Source organism: Octopus bimaculoides, chromosome 9, assembly GCF_046866305.1.
Source record: "Octopus bimaculoides isolate indiv1 chromosome 9, ASM4686630v1, whole genome shotgun sequence".
Taxonomy (NCBI): Eukaryota; Metazoa; Mollusca; class Cephalopoda; order Octopoda; family Octopodidae; genus Octopus; species Octopus bimaculoides.
Window position 1 is genome coordinate 34,161,279 of NC_142936.1, and position 17,711 is coordinate 34,178,989.

At 37.2% G+C, this 17,711-nt stretch overlaps 1 protein-coding gene across 1 annotated transcript in view; it reads right to left on the reverse strand.

Annotated features, from left to right (window-relative positions):
* Positions 1–226: 226 nt before the first annotated feature.
* The window catches only part of LOC106875105 (uncharacterized), a 64,180-nt gene continuing 46,695 nt past the window's right edge, over positions 227–17,711 (reverse strand). The window contains exons 11-13 of the mRNA XM_089357373.1: positions 15,502–15,560; positions 1,853–1,972; positions 227–414 (exon numbers count right to left, since the gene is read on the reverse strand). Coding sequence (XP_089213499.1) covers positions 1,881–1,972; positions 15,502–15,560 — 151 coding nt within the window. The 3' untranslated portion in view covers positions 227–414; positions 1,853–1,880. The remainder of the gene's footprint in view (positions 415–1,852; positions 1,973–15,501; positions 15,561–17,711) is intronic.

The following is a 17,711-nucleotide window of genomic DNA, read 5'->3' on the forward strand; positions in this document are numbered from 1 at the left end:
GTTAGGAACATAAATTGTGACTAAGGTTTGGTGGAAGATTTTAATTCAAAACTTATGAAAACAAGACATTTGTACTACAGGGCCAGAGGCAGTTTCAGCCAGGTTGGTACCGAAAGGGTTAATAAGGGATAAATTGACTGATACTGGGCCCCACTCATGCACTCAGTTCAGTAAATAGAAAAATATAATTACATTTATATGTAATTAGAAACAAATGAACTCATGATCCACATAAATTATATTTATTGGTAAAATGCATACACAACAGTTATTTATATAATGTTCTATAGATAAAAGAGATGTAAAATGCTAGATATTAAAAATAGGATATTAAATAGGAAAACTTTCCTATCCCTCAGTTCATATTGGTTACATTTTCAAGGGCATTACGTTTCTTCACCTCATCTTTGCACACTACAAAAAGAAGAAAATCATCGAGTCATATTAAAAACACACTTGTTTTGCCTAGAGACAACTCTTTGTTATCCTCCACCCACCCTTTATTCATTATGATCTTAGCATATACAAGAAGAATATCAGAAAATTTCATAGTCATGTAGTAAGAAGTTTGCTTCACAACCACACGGTTCCAGATTTAATCCAACTACATGACACCTTGGGTAAGTCGCTTCTACTATAGTCCCAGGCTGATCAAAGCCTCGTGAGTGGATTTGGTAGACAGAAACTGAAGGAAACCCATTGCATACATATGTATATGAAGTGCATTCAAAAAGTATGACTGTTTTTCCATCAAAATTTATGCTGCATGGGCAAAATCCCTTGGTGGGATGTGACACCACCCTTCCTGCACATGACTATTCACCAAACCTTCTCAATTGAGTCTTTGTTTCAGCTTGTAGATGGCCTACCTAAGTATGCCTCACTCTCCAATGAGATGCAGTCATGTTTGAAGTGGTTGTACCACTTACTGATCTGAGTTTTACCCTTAGTGTCATTGCCAAAGGTTAGCTGAATCTTCTGCAAGGTTTGAGCATGAACATCAAGTTTCTGGCAAAACTCAATGCAATATCACTGCATTGATGCATTCAATGAAAACGAAAACCTGAGAAGTGCAGACTACATGGCTAAACTCTAAGCACAACAACTGGGAATTGACACAGCCTACTTGAAGGGTGGTGTCACCTCCCACTCACAGGATTTTACCCATGCAGCAGTAGTCTTGGCAGGAAATAACAAGTCAGATACTTTTTGAATGCACTCTGTAGGTATAAATGTGTATGTCTGTGTGTGTGTTACTGTCTCCTTGCCTTGATATTGTATGGTAGTTGTAAATGAGCATCAGTGTCCTTCATTTCCAACATTCTGCAGAAATGTTTGTTCATGGGGAAATAGTACCTTACTTGGAAACAGGTGAGGGTTAGTGGCAGGAAGGACATCCAGCCATAGAAAATCTGCCTTGACAAATTCCATCCAACACATTCAAGCATGGAAAAATGGGCATTAAACTGCTGTAAAGTGATTGAAGAGCATCCAGCTATAAATATGCTAAAGCAGATGAGGAGCATGATGCAGTCTTTGGATTCACTGGAGCCTGTTGAATCTTCCAACCACTGCCAGCATAAAATATGGATGTTAAATGATGATAACAATGACTCAGACATTAGGTTAAATTAGCTTGAAGTAGTTGTGAGTATTAAGGATTTTTTCACTGTTTTACAATCATGTTTTGAAGTATTTAGAATTGTAAGTCAAAGTGTGTGAATGAATCAGAAAACTGAGAAGCATTTGCTAAACAAAGAAAACGGGGGAATAGTGAATAAAACAAAATGAAAGATACAATAACAAGAAAAGCTACCAGAAACAATCAGGATGGATTTATGTCAACACTTACCTGTGATAAAGAAGGTAAAGAAGTTGTACTAAAGTTGAGAAATTAAAGTGGTTTCTGAGAGATCAAGTGATAGCAGTTTGGAAGAAACCCAAAGATTCTGTATTCCTGATAAGAGATTTGCTAGAGAAGCAGTAAAGTGTTTTGAGTTTCATTACACATTAGAATATTTTCAGACATTTTTGAGAAGAAAAACCAATATCAAAAATATTCTCAACTCACTTCATGACAGGTTTCAGTATAACCCAGTCCTTAGCAGAATTTCAAACTTTAATTAAAAAAATCTAAGAATAATCATTAAAAAATTCAGTAAGATTTCTGTTTCACTAATAAATAAAAAACATTTTCTGTATACATCTGGACATCTGAGAGATCTAATATTAGTTTCAAATTTTGGCACAAGGTCAGTAATTCTAGAGGAGGGGATAAGTTGAGATCAACATCCCTACATGCCACTGCTCAACTGGTATTATTTATCGACCCCAAAAGGATAACAGGCAAACTTGACCTTGGCGGAATTTGAACTCAGAATGTAACAATGGACAAGATGCCACTAAGCATTTACCCAGCACACTAGTGATTCTGCCAAGGATAATATTAGTCATATATGGTCTGTTTTCAGATTTCACTGAAGAATTGGATATATATTCTACTAATTAGAGGTAATAGATGTGAAGCTATCAATTCATATAGTAACTAGGGTTAAAGAGAGATAAAAGAATTGTTATGTCTGTTGATAACTAAAGGTTTACTACTTTGGTTATGACATATTAGTGAAAAGTATGAAATTATGGCAGAGAAACAAGGTAAGGGGAATCATAATTTTAGTTATACCAGATGCACTTGAGTCACTTCAAACTACAGCTTTGAATCAAGTAGTGAACAAGATTTAATTAACCCTGCAAATGGAATTATTTAACACAGAAACAAAGTTAGATGAGGTAGGAAAAATCCTTTCTACAAGAACAATCTAAATGAGGCATATTTAGTAAATGTATAGATATATAAACATATGAATATACATACAGATATATAAACATGGATACATATATAGAAACATAGACGTATAGATATATAAACATATGGATATATATATATATATATATATATCATAAATATATAGGGATTGACAGTAACCTGCTTCTCCAACATACTGAGAATTCAGAAATAGCAGTCAAAGAACTACTGATTTCAAAACTACAAATTATTACTCCAGATTGATAGAGTAATAATTTGTAGTTTTGAAATCAGTAGTTCTTTGACTGCTATTTCTGAATTCTCAGTATGTTGGAGAAGCAGGTTACTGTCAATCCCTATATATTTATGATTATAAATGTTTTTTACTGAAAAGGTTTTTTCATACTGAGCTACCCGGCAAAATTGTTAATTATTAATTTTATTACTAATTGACGATTCCCTGCCCTGCATATCTATATATATATAACAAGAATCACGGCTAGGCATCGATGCCTCGACATCACAACTAGTGATCAGCTCTGCCAAACTCAGCCTCCCTCACTTTCACATACAGAACTTTTCTTATTGTGTACCCAAGATCTGGTATAATTGCTCACGTGTCATTGACTCTTTCTCTGCTGTAATATTTCACATACACACATGTATCACTCACATACACACTTTTCTTTGTATGACGGCCTGTCTTTGATTATGTTCTTATATGTCGCATTCACACTCTCACACAGACATACATCTTTAACGCTACAATAAATATATCTGTTATTCATCTAATACGGTTGTGGTCTTTCATTACTGGTCATCTATGTTATCGTAGCATAACATATCATGTATATATCATCAATTGATATATATATATTGTATGTTCGACCGTGTGACTCGTTTAAATAAAAGGAGTCCTCTGTTTTTCCATTCGTCACCATATCTCCTTTTATGAGTTCGCACGGTCGTTCCTTACAATTGATGACCCCCGACGTTGATTCGTTCATACAGCCCTTCTGATCTGTACAGCCCAACTTGAAAAGTTCATATAACTTTCCAAAAATGGTGACTAAATCCCAGTAATAGACCAACCGTTCTATAAGTCTTTTTCACTACAATTTTTTTTTTTTCTTTTTCTCCTTATTTCGTCTGTTTGTCTTCGACAAACCGACTGGTGCGAGGCTGGTGTAGTGAAACTACCTCCCGCCATTAGATACAAACTACTATCGCCATTACATACAATCTTCTCATTTAAATATAAATAAATGCGAGCGTAGTAGAGAACCCATTCCTTGTCCATCACGTGACTGATCATTATTCGAATCGGCAACTTCTTCGAACCGTTCCCGCCAGAACGCAAACTGACCAATCACGGCCCCTAATAAGGTCACGTGATAGAGTATATTTCTACCATCTGGTGAGCCAATAGTTTGTTATAAATAGCTTTAACTCGGCAGCCAAATTCGTCTCGGTCCAGTTTCTCTTTGAGAACTGTTCCGTGTACCACACGACAGCAGCAGCAGCCAGCGACCACTTCAGCAGCTTCGTCCAGCCACGATGACCTCCGCCGTCGCCACATCAGCAACAAGAGTCTACGACTACTAACCAGCACCTACCAAGCAGCCTCTACGCTACCAGCGTCAACACGATTTACTATGTACACCAAACCAAACTCCGCGGCCCATCTCTCTCTTCGATTCTGTTAGGTGACTTAGCTTCACCACAGTAAACAAACAGACAAGAGAACCACAGCCAGCGACGAACATCTGTATAACAAGAATCACGGCTAGGCATCGATGCCTCGACATCACAACTAGTGATCAGCTCTGCCAAACTCAGCCTCCCTCACTTTCACATACAGAACTTTTCTTATTGTGTACCCAAGATCTGGTATAATTGCTCACGTGTCATTGACTCTTTCTCTGCTGTAATATTTCACATACACACATGTATCACTCACATACACACTTTTCTTTGTATGACGGCCTGTCTTTGATTATGTTCTTATATGTCGCATTCACACTCTCACACAGACATACATCTTTAACGCTACAATAAATATATCTGTTATTCATCTAATACGGTTGTGGTCTTTCATTACTGGTCATCTATGTTATCGTAGCATAACATATTATCATCTATATCATCTTTGATATAATATATATTTTGTGTTCGACCGTGTGACTCGTTTAAATAAAGGGAGTCCTGTTTTTCCATTCGTCACCATTTCTCCTTTTATGAGTTCGCACGGTCGTCCCTAACATATATATATATAGATATATAAACAAGTATAAATAGAGATACATAAACGTATAGATATATAAAGATTACATAAACGTACAGTTATATAGAAATATAGATATATATATACATACATATATAAATATATATAAAAAATATATTTATATATACATACTTAAATATCTATAAATAAATATATTAACTTCTCTATACATATAAAAATATATATAAATATATTAACTTATCTATACATATATAAATATATTTACTTATTTATATATATATATATAAATATATATAAATAAATATATTTATTTATATATACATAGGCACAGGAATGGCTGGGTGGTAAGTAGCTTGATTGTGGATTAAGTCCCACTATGTGGCATCTTGGGCAAGTGTCTTCTATTATAGCCAACCAAAGCCTTGTGAGTGGATTTGGTAGATGGAAACTGAAAGAAGGTGTCGTGTATATATATATATATATATATACATATATATATATATATATATATACATATATATATATATATATATACATATATATATATATATATATATATATATATATATATATATATATATATACATATATATATATACATATATATATATATATATATATATATATACATATATATACATATATATACATATATATATATACATATATATACATATATATATATACATATATATATATATATATATATATATATATATATATATATATATATATATATATATATATATATATATATATATATATATATATATTATATATATAACCCTGGTAGATAAAGCAATTAAGAATATGAAGGCAGGGAAAGCATCTGGCCCATCAGGAATCACTGCTGAGATGCTTAAAATATCAGGCAGTGTCTTGTCACCCACATCGTAAATCAGGCAGTTCATGAAGGACCATAGTCAACTGCTACAATGGTAAAGGTGATGCTTTAGACAGCAATAACTACAGGGGTATCAAATTATTGGATCAGGTGATGAAAGTTACAGAGAGGGTCATAGCCCAACTAATTACAGAGACAGTTAGCCTAGATGAGATGCAGATTGGCTTTGTGCCAGGCAGAAGCACCACTGATGCTATATTTCTGGTAAGGCAACTGCAGGAGAAATATCTAGTGAAAGGTAAACCTCTGTACTTGGCTTTTGTTGAATTGGAGAAAGCCTTTGAGAGGGTCCCACAATCCCTTATCTAGTGGTCAGTGTGGAAACTGGAGATAAACGAGTGGTTGGTAAGAGCTGTACAAGCCCTGTACAGGGATGCTGCTAGTAAAGTGAGTGTTGGCAACAAGTATAGTGAAGCATTCCAATTAGAAGTAGGGGTTTACCACGGATCAGTCCTCAACCCCCTCTTATTCATTATAGTCCTCCAGGCAATAACAGTGGAATTCAAGACAGGGTGCCCCTGAGAGCTCCTCTATGCTGATGACACTGCTAAAACCAAAGTCTTAGTAAGTAGAAAGGCTGTCAAATCACAAACCCTTTCAGGTAAATGGCTCTGCTTGATCTGTAGAAAAGGTGTAGGTAGAAACTCCATATGATGTACCCAGTGTAAGCAATGGACACAAAAGGTGCTGCGATATCAAAGGAATACAGTTATATTTAAGAGATGAGGAATTATGTACATTATTTATAATTGACAGATATTTGTCCTCATCTTGTTTGTTGTTAACACAACCTCCAGCCTTCATCAGGTGTCTTGGGGAAATTTTGAACCTGGGTTCTCATTCCTAAGGTATTTTTCGATGTTGTTGTTGTTATTCTTCTTCTTATTATTATTATTCAGGTCACTGCCTGGAATCAAACTCGGAATCTTGGGGTTAGTAGCCCACACTCTTAACCACTACGCCATATGCCCGGTGCTGTCATTGGCCATGTCAGCAAATTTGGTTTAGATTTTGATTTCACTTGCCTCAATAGATCTTCGCAAGCAACGCATAAGCAGGCTGGTTACACCGATGGCATAGGCCACAGGTTATAGTCTCACTTTTTGTACTCAAACACTTTCACATTAGGATAAGCACAATGTACTCTTCCATAGTACATACCTCATGTTGATACCTATACATCAGACTGAATGCTGTTTTATCTCCGAAGTGAATATTGCAAGTAATATTTAAGTAATAAACAGTTCTTTGGCTTTTGCATTTGATGACTGTGGCTTTACGTATTTTATGGAGTGTTGCAGTCCAGCCCAATCACTTTGAGTGACTGACCCTGGGCTTTGTTGATGGTCATGACAAAGCTTAGACATACAGGGAACTGTACTCTTTTCATTGGGAATACACAGTCAGTTGGAATTAGTGGTATTCAGGAAATGAAAACTGTCACCAGTCCCTTGACCCGTTATGATTTCAGCCTCGATAACATCATCCAACAATTGGGTTACAAGCAACTGGGTGCCATTGTAAAGCCGAGGAGATTCCAAGTTTCTCAGTAGAATAATTGAACCTCCAAGTCTGAGTTTGCAAGGTGGCATTCCTGACGGTTCTTAGGAGTTTAAAAATTCTGTTGGGTAAACCATTACTTGTATTGGAGCCGTTATTGAATCAATAGATGCATAGATTCGCTCCTGGGTTGGAAGTTGACGAAAGAAGCACATGTTAAGAGCTTGGACAGTGGCGTTTGTTGGAGATAAAATGGCCCTTTCACATATCCATTGGTGACTAACGTAGTTTGTTGAAAGGTCAGGGTAAACTGTTCTGCAAAGATCCTCGTGGCCGGAGACGTAGTTACCGATGGTACTTATATCAGCCTAACCATTTGCGTCCATTGGTAAGTTCCCATTATCAACATCTAATAACTTTGCAGCACTCATCACCACCCTCTTGTTGGTGAAGAATCGAGCGCATGTTGATGGTTGACTTTCTCGTCTGGACGAAACATCAAAGATGAGAATGTCTGATGCAAACTTCTATTTCATCACCTGGTGACCTTTTGGGACGATGGGAAGAGTTTGACGAAAGTCCTCAGCAAGAAGCAAAACAACACCACCGAACGGTTCGGAGCTGGAGCGCAGGTCTTGTAGTGTTGCATTGATGGCATCAAATGCATTCTTGTGAGGCATTGTTGCCTCCTCCCATACTATCAATTTACATTTTTGAAAGACAACAGCCTCATCAGAATTCTTCCTTATGTTGGTTGAAGAATTTTCGACATGACTGATGTTAAGAGGAAGCTTAAATGTTGAATGGACTGTTCTACTGCCATCTAACAGCATGGCTGCTATTCCTGAAGACGTCATTGCAATGGCTAACTGCCCACGTTGGTGAACTTTGGCAAGAAGGAGGTTGAGTAGAAATGTCTTTCCTGTGCCACCTGGCGCATCAAAGAAGATGATGCCACCATTGTATTGATGAAACAAAATTGAAGACATCAGCTTGTTCGGGATTCAACCGGCGTACTCGTTCTTGAATGTAGGACAGAAGATTTGAAGCATCATAGCATGTCTCCTAAGTAAGTAAGTGGCAGTTACAAACAGCCTCATTTTCTCATTTACGGGACTCGACATAGCTCTTCAAAGGAAGACCACTTATTTGCAAAGTTGTATCTTCTAGAAACATCAGACTGCAGCTGTACATTTCTGGTGTAAACTGCAAATTCATGTTTGAAGATCCGAAACGGGATTGCATAAGAATGTCGAGACACATGCTGTCATGATATCTATCCCATAAAGAGTGAGGATTTTGGAAACCACTGAACACTAGCATAACGGCAAAAAGCTTGTGAAGAGCTTTTGGTGACTTCAAAGTGGATGCCACATGGAGGGCATGATCATATTGATCATTGTTGTCAAGAAGACCTAATTTGGAGCAGGTCACTTTAAATGATGAACAAATATTGCCGTTGACAGTGCGAAGATCAGCGTAGCAAGTTGGACCTGTGATAACATGCAAAAGAAGATGGAAGTGAAAGCACTCTGATTTGAGCGGATGAACTGTGTACACTCTTGAGGACATCAGCTTCATGCATTGACGGATCCCTTTGTGAAATACATCCTTGCTTTCTTTTTTGCCAACAGCAGGGAGAATAATTCCGTGTAGAATGTAGGCATCTCCGCATAAAGAAGGGTTCTCGCTAAAGAGTCAGAACTGCAAAGGTCAAAGAATCCAATAAGTGTTGATTTTCGAGGTAGTTGTGCACAGTCATGCATATTTTCCTCATTAAAATACACCCGTTGACCATTCTCCAAATGAATACTGAGGTAATAACTGCAGGTTCACGTTCATGGATTGGAAAACCAAATATGCGCCAAAATGCCTCGTTGGAAGAGATGTAGTGCCCGGTTTGGTAAAACGTGATTTCATCTGTGGTGACATCAGAGTTATCTGTCCTAACCAACTCAATAACTGCTCAATCTGATCCCTTATGAACATACTTGCAGATGTTTTGGATTGAATTTACACAGTTGCAGAATTCAACGTTTATGTGGGCTGAAAACATTTTACAAATCACCTTGTTTTGTGGCATAACCCATCTGTTGTCGATATTGAAATCTTGACCATCAACCGTTGATATAATTGCTGTATGTCCACCCTCTTGTGGTGCCTTGCAACAGTATAAAGGGTAGCCATCATTGCCAGTCTTGGTTTCATGTATAAGTTTTCATGGGTAACGCTTTGTGCACTTCCCATTGTCCATACATGCAGAGTTACGATTAAGATGGCCACACGGTCCATGGATCACGTTGGTTTTAATAATATGAAAAATGACTGTCTTCTTGGGGATTTGGCAATTCAACACTGATAATGGAATCAACATCAGCCAACATGAGTATATGGGCATGTGGAAGTCCTCTCTTCTGCCATTCAATGGTGTACATGAAACACCGTACTGGTTCAAAAAGTTGTCCACACCTAATAACATCCATCATTTTCTTACGCTCAAGGTGAAACACTCTCGATATGATATCATGCCTGTCTGAAGGATTTTGGCCAGGAAATAGGTGAGACTAGATATCTCTCCATTTAGGATTGCAAGTGAAGGTGATGAAAAGATCAGGACGGCCACATTGGCGGACATAGGTAAGAGCATCCTGCATTTTTTCATGTATGATGATGGGAGAATGACAGGAAGCCCAACATCCCAAGCCATAATCTGATCATTTTGGTTGACTTCATCATGCAGATTGCCATATTCTTCTGCATGCAGTTCCTTTTGATGGTGTCTAATCCATTGGAGGTGTTCAGTGTCAACCTGGAAAATGGAAAAAAACTCGTGCTATATAATCTGAGAACTGGCTTAGGAAATTACCATAACGAAATCATAAAAGACGCAATAATTACCTTAGCAAATATGTCTATACAATATTGATTGAGGAGCATCCGTGCTCTTTGCAGAATGTTGATGTCGTCTTTGTGAACCTTAAGTCTAAATGTATAAAATTCCATTTGGGAAATAGTTTTCAATGGTTGAAGATTCATTAAAGTTACCAGATTACACTTTGGTAAGTCAATGCAGTAGCCATCATCACCAAAAGGGAAAAGTAATGGATACTGGAGGACATCATATGCAGGATTAAGTTCATTTATTCATTGGAGATGCAAGTTCTGCCATTCAAGAACAAAATCACGTTTTGAAGCACTCTCATGGGGACCCGTTATAAGCAGAGCAATCTCGTCTGTTTGGAGACTGTTAAAACAACCCTGATGCTGGCCTGGTGTAGTGTGGTCAGCTTGAATGACAACCTTGAAATGATTAGTATTGGCATCTCTGTGCTGAAAAGCAGTTTTGAAAATAGTAACGTAAGGGTTAACAGTATGAAGCATATTTTGAAGGAGTTGTAGAAGAGATGCTATTGTTCCAGAAATAACTGAGGCTCTTTGTGCAGTTTCTTCAGGGCCATTTCCCATAAAGTAAATCTGAAGAAAACTGTGCTCATTGCCATCTTGTGGAATCAGGGAACCAATTTGATAGTAAATTTGGCCTTGTACTTTGAATGTGGGCATGTAATTTCCATCTCTTATTGGTTTATGTCCAAAACTGGTCATTTGGAAAGTGGAATTGTAGGCTCTTATATTGCGTAGAAAGTGTTTAGAACCTGGGTGGTCACCAAGAAGCAGGGAAGTCAAAGGTTCGGCACCGACTTTCAAATGAAGCAATCTAACCGTCCCATTGGAGCAACAAATACCGGCAGATTCTGCTGGTCACCGCATTGCGTTACAATGGACACACACAGTTGACATGCTACCAATGATGATATGTGGGTGGGATGCGTAGTCCTCTTGAGGGCTGTCATGGAAAGCCTTGTTAGACCATTAACACAAAGAAACCCTCGGAAAGACATGACATATTTTCCATTGAGAATCAGCTTCAAGCTTTGTTGCCCATTGGTCAGCAGTCTCTAAAGCACAGCTATTTGACGTGGAAGCAGCATCGCGTGCATGCCAACGGTCAGCTTGTTCAGGTGTTTCTGAAGCTTTAGCCATCGATGTAGAGGCAGCATCGCATGCACATCAATGGTCATCTTGTTCGGGTGTTTCTAAAGCTCTAGCCATCGACATAGAGGCAGCATCATGTCCACGCTGACGGTCAGCTTGTTCAGGTGTTTCTGAAACTCTACCCATCAATGTAGAAGCAGCATCGCATGCACGCTGAAGGTCAGCTTATTCAGGTGTTTCTGAAGCTCTAGCCATTGACGTAGAGGCAGCAGTGTGTGCACGGCAATGTTCCGTTTGTTCAGCTGTCTCGCTTGCACGCAGTGAATGCATAACAAAAGCATGTCTTGTTTTATTGCCAAGGTTACTCTTTCTTCCTCGAGGCATCCTATCAAGAAATCTGAAATTCAATAAAACCTAACCAAATGAAATCAAAAAATTTACCTCAATGGTTTTTGCAAGCTCTCAATATGGTATCTCAACAAATACCCAGTATGTTTAAAAAGGAATTTTGGCACGATATTGTCAGCACAAAAATAAACGTAATTGTGAATGAGCAAAGAAGCACGTACAGACAAAAATTATATTAAGAAAATTAACCTCAAAATTTTACGCGTTCTCATAGACCTGGGCTGTTTCTTCTCAATAAGGATAATTGATGGATAACAAACCTTAATAACATAATAAGTGAAAAGGACAGAGAAAGAAAGTGAAAGATGTATGTACATCTATATGAAATGGACGTGTGTGTGTGCGATTGTGTGTGAGAGAGAGAAAAAGAGAGATAAAGTGAGTGAGTGATGGTGTGTGTCGTGATGATTGATGTCTTTTAAGGTACACACACATATAGAAAATGTGACTGTTATAGGGACTGTTAGATTTGTTATTCGTCTGATGTCTCATGTTTCAATGTGGTTCGTCTGAGTTCATTGTTTCATTGTTGTTGTTCTGAATGACTGGGGTAGTAAAATGTCACTGATATATATGGTGGACATGACTTTTGTTTATTAGCATCGAACTTTGAGTGAGTGCGTTCTTTGTATGTAATTGAATAATAAATGTAATAATTAAATTGTACAACTCGTTGTCTTTTCTCTGCGAGTCTCCCGAGAGGAATACAACGTCATTGTATAAAATGTTTACAATAGTTGATTTATGGAAAAGATTATAATGTTAAATATTTGAAATGCAAATATGTGAATGGAAATTAAGTTTAATTAGTAGCCGGAATAGTACTGATTCTTTGGATACCCCATACATCAAAATTTGTAATTCGGTTTTGGAACGTAATACTGAAATAGTGTGAGATAAGTGATTGCTCTGGGATCAAATTAGGCAAGAGATTGGAAATTTTTTTTGGCCCATGACACTGCATGGAAATTGGCTTTTTATTTGATGACTGTTGCTTTAGGTATTTTATTTCGATTTTATGTATATATGTATGTATGAGCCAATGAGGGAAACCTCTACCTGGTAGCTAGACCCGGTAGTAATAGCAGCCAAATCTCCCTCAAAACACCGTACTATCTTAATCCCACAATTCTGCCTATTATGTAATTTAAATGAGAAACTGTAACTAAAGATTAAGAATATTAACCCCAAAATTCTCCACGTTTTAATAGCAATCAATTTTTTCTCTTTTTTTGCTTAATTAGTAGTTTTTCATGTCAGCTGTAAAGGTGAAGAGGGTTAACTTGGACGGTGTTAAGTAGACGAGATGTTTAGTGATTGTATAGGGTGGTTAATTTTGACTGTTTCTTCTCAATAAGGATAACTGATAGATAAAGAATCTTAACACAATATATAGTGGAATCAGACATCATAAGAGAGAGAAAGAGAGGAAAAAAGACAGACAGCATAGCGACGGTTTTGGATGACTGTCATCCTGTATTCCTCTTGTTGTTTTTAAAAGAACTTTGAGAAAAACAAACAAGGAAGTCACAGACAAAGCTGCTCTGCAACAATTCCTGAGGGTATACAGGGTGACACCGAACCCCAATACACAAGCAGGAAGTTCACCAGCAGAACTGATGTTCATGAGGAAAGTGAAATCAGATTTTGATAAACTGTTAGTGGTGACAAGAATATTACAGTGGCAATAATAATATGCAAGTGGACGAGGATCCACATTATAACAGATATATATATTTATTCTTTTCTTTTACTTGTTTCAGTCATTTTGACTGTGGCTATGCTGGAGCACCGCTTTTCAGTTGAAGAAATTGACCCCTGGGCTTATTCTTTGTAAGCCTGGTATTTATTTTATCAGTCTTTTTTGCCAAACTGCTAGCTTATGGGGACATAAACACACCAAGATTGGTTATCAAGCAATAGTGGAGGGACAAACACAGACACACACATACATACACACACACATATATATATATGTGTGTATATATATATATATATATATATATATATATATATATATATATATATATATATATATACGACGGGCTTCTTTCAGTTTCCGTCTACCAAATCCATACACAAGGCTTTGGTTAGCCCAAGGCTACAGTAGAAAACACTTGTTCAAAGTGCCATGCAGTGGAACTGTACCCAGAACCATGTGGTTGGGAAGCTTCTTACCACACAGCCATACAGAGAGAGAGAGAGATAAAGAGAGAGAGAGAGAGAGAGATAAAGAGAGACAGAGATACTGATCTCTGGAAACCTGTTACAGTCTCATTCCTAAGAAGAGCAAGCCCTCTGATCCCCACCAACTACCACAACCCCTTTCTCCAGAAAAAGAAGGTAACTAATCAAATGACTTGTAATTGAAATGCACGCAGAGCCACTTTCCTTAGTTTTGTGGAGAAAGCATATTTGTCAATATATCGTTGTAGTTAAAATTTCAAAATACTCAAGAATTAAAAAATTCCATATATAGCATTCTATGCATTGGAGAGTTTGACTTGGAATTTAATTGTCCAACAAGAAAATGGTCTAGTAGGATAAGAGCATTAAAAATCAGCATGAAATACAAGTTTGTAACCTTAATCCCAGCCAAAGCACATAAATCTAGCATCTGATAATGGGATCAATAAATTAAATGAGGTTAATCAGTAAAATTAATCCATGGACTATCTATACCTTTTGTCTTGTCAGTAATTATGTAACAGCTGCCAAAATGTCCAGTAAGGCTAATGCACACCAAATTATATTTAATTCATTATTTCACCCAAGATGCAGATTTGTCAGCAGCACAAACTAAAATCCAATTCTCCTGTGAAAAACTTGAACAAACAGATTTATTTTGCTGGACTTCATCCTCCTTGCAACATACTCTCCATTCTCATAAATTTGTAGCAGGGACTTCCACCCCTTTGTTAAAAGAATCTCTACCAACTTTGCTGAATTCTATCCAGCACTCCATTTAGGATGGCTCTGTTAATGGCAGTTTTGCTGAAAAGGCCTATTTTCACCCCAACTTTACACTGTATTCTCTGATCAAAATGCTTCCCAAACATACTTTCTCTACACTCCCATTCCTATCATGTGAAAATTCCCCCAATTAATCATCCAGTTCAACAAGGTAAGTTAGTGACATCCCTTATATCATCCAAAACAGAATGCACTAGCATTTCCTTCAATCCTCAGCCAACACCTTAGTCTCTCTTTCTCTACAAACATGAAGCTGGACATGAAAACGAATTCAAAGACCATAAATTCAATGAAACTGGTATAGCTGGACATGACAATTCTGTGAAAGACCGGAAGAATTAGCTGAATGCATACAAATTTGATAAGAAGCCATAATGGAAATGGTGGTGTGATCACCAAAATGCAGTTTTTATACTATTACGATGAGGATACCTTGAACCAAGTTGGAAATATTTACATGAACCTAACAAACCCATCAGATTCCTTGAAATTTTCATGGTGGACTATTATTGACTCCATGAGTGATAGTGGATATTTACATCAACTGGTAAAAAAAACAAGGCAGATAAGGCCACCTATATTTATGCCATCCAATTTAAAACAAGTACACAGCATGCGTAAATCTACATCAACTGATGTCATGAGATTAAAAGTAAAATTAATCTTCCTTACCAAAATTGCCATTTTCAAGAGTTTTAGTCACAAATAGTTTATCACCTTGCCGGAGTTTCCTAAATAAGAAAAACAATTAAAAAACTTTTAGAATGCAAGACAATTAAGAGGAATTAGAACACAAAACATTCTCTTTCATTAACATTTCTTTAAAAATATAACAAAGAAAAACTTCCTTTCTGAAAACAAATTTTAAAAATTGAATCATGTTAACTTTTAATAAAGGATGAATTAAAAGTAGTGACAGCAGCAGAGAGAGAGAGAGAGAGTAAGAGAGAGAGTGAGTGAGTGAGTTAGTGTATGAGTGAGAGTGAGTGAGTGAGTTAGTGTATGAGTGAGAGTGAGTGAGTGAGTTAGTGTATGAGTGAGAGTGAGTGTGTGTGTTTTTGCTTACAACTGTGCACACTTATATGAAAGACATAGCATCTGAGTAGTGTTGTCATTAGCACTTTCGTCAATAAATCATCTGCTCCCTTCTTGCCTTTGAAACTGTGTGAAATAAGAGATTCGTTATTTGAAAACCTGCTAAGGGGAGACATGAGGAAGAATAGCCAGCTGTAAAATAATACCTCAGTAACATATTAGTCTAACTTATACTGGCATGGAAAAATGAACCTAAAAATGGACAAACAAAAACAATGCAACATTTTACAGGCATAGAAAAACACAATTTGTATGGGTATAAGAGGCACCAGATGTTGTGTGCGAGAGAGAAAACTGTGCTGGTTTGGTCAGGTGATGCGTATGGATGAGGACAGCTGAGTAAAGAAGTACTGAGCTCTAATTGTGGAAGGTACCTGTAAAAGAGGTAGACCTGGGAAAACATGGGACGAAGTGGTGAGAAAGGATCTTTGGATGCTGGGCCTCACTGAGGAAATGACAAGGGACCGGGAGATGTGGTGATTTGCTGTACTTGATAAGACATGTCAAGCTAAGTAAAATTGCTGTCTTCCACACATACAGGCTTGTCCTTTCAGGTACCAGTGCTGTGTTAATGCACCCATGCCAGGGCTGCGTAAACGCAAAAGTGCCAGTGACACATAAAAGGCACCCGGTACACTCTTAAGTGGTTGGTGTTAGGAAAGACATCCAGCTGTAGAAACCATGTATCAACAGACAGCTGGAGTTTGGGCAGCTCCCTGCCAGCTAGCTCCTTGTCAAACAGTCCAACCCAAGCCAGCATGGAAAGGAGACGTTTAACAATGATGTGTGATAAGAACAATCATGTTAGAGGTACCAGCAGCAATATACCATTATTTGTCTGCTCCATCTTCCTTCGTACCTGGCTAGAAACATTGTAGCTCTTTTTGGGTGGTAGCCTTGATTAACACCACTACCTTGTCCTAGGGTGTTTTTAGCAGAATTCACTCTATTACAAGCAGGATACTGGCCTGAAGATAGCTTGATATGTACATTGCCTCCCCCACCACCCTCAGAGGTTCATCAAAAGTCATAGCACTCCTTTCCATCTCTGATTAAGCCATAAATCCATAAATATAGGCAAAAATCTTTAACCAGAAATGTTATCTTAACCTTTTCTCATACCCAAACTACATTTTATCCCAAATGACTATATCTTCATCTGATTGCCATCCCTTTTTTAATTATTTTAACCACTTCCTAAATTCATATTTATTATATCATTCTGGTTTTCCTTCCTTTTTCATATCTTATTTTATGTAACAATACCTTACATTGATGCCAAGTAGAGAAATCCTAGAAGATCAATAGTCAGGATCACCAACTTCTATCAAGAGTAGCTAAAATGCATCCATAGGGATGGCATCCATGGTTGGAAAGATTCACTATAACTCAAGCTCAAATTCATAATAATGGAACTGCATGGTGACAGAGAATCATGGTAATCCACAAAAGCAGTGCGACTGAATTTTATCTATTTATTTTGCTCTAAGTTTTATTTAAAAGATCTTTTTTTTTACCCTTGATTCACAATCTATGATATGTAGCTTGTGTGTATAAATGTCTATTGCCACCATCATTTGATGCTATCAATCTGAAAATAAGTTCTTTTCTTCTTCCCACCAGTATCAAAGGCCCTGAAAAGAAACAGATCTTCATTTCTGACAAAACCATAAAAGAAAAATTAGGCTATACCAATAATCCCCCTCTTAATTTGCAAATATCACATGATCTACCTTCCATCTTACCCACTGCTCTAAATACTAATTTTGAAGTAAAGTAACCCAGCT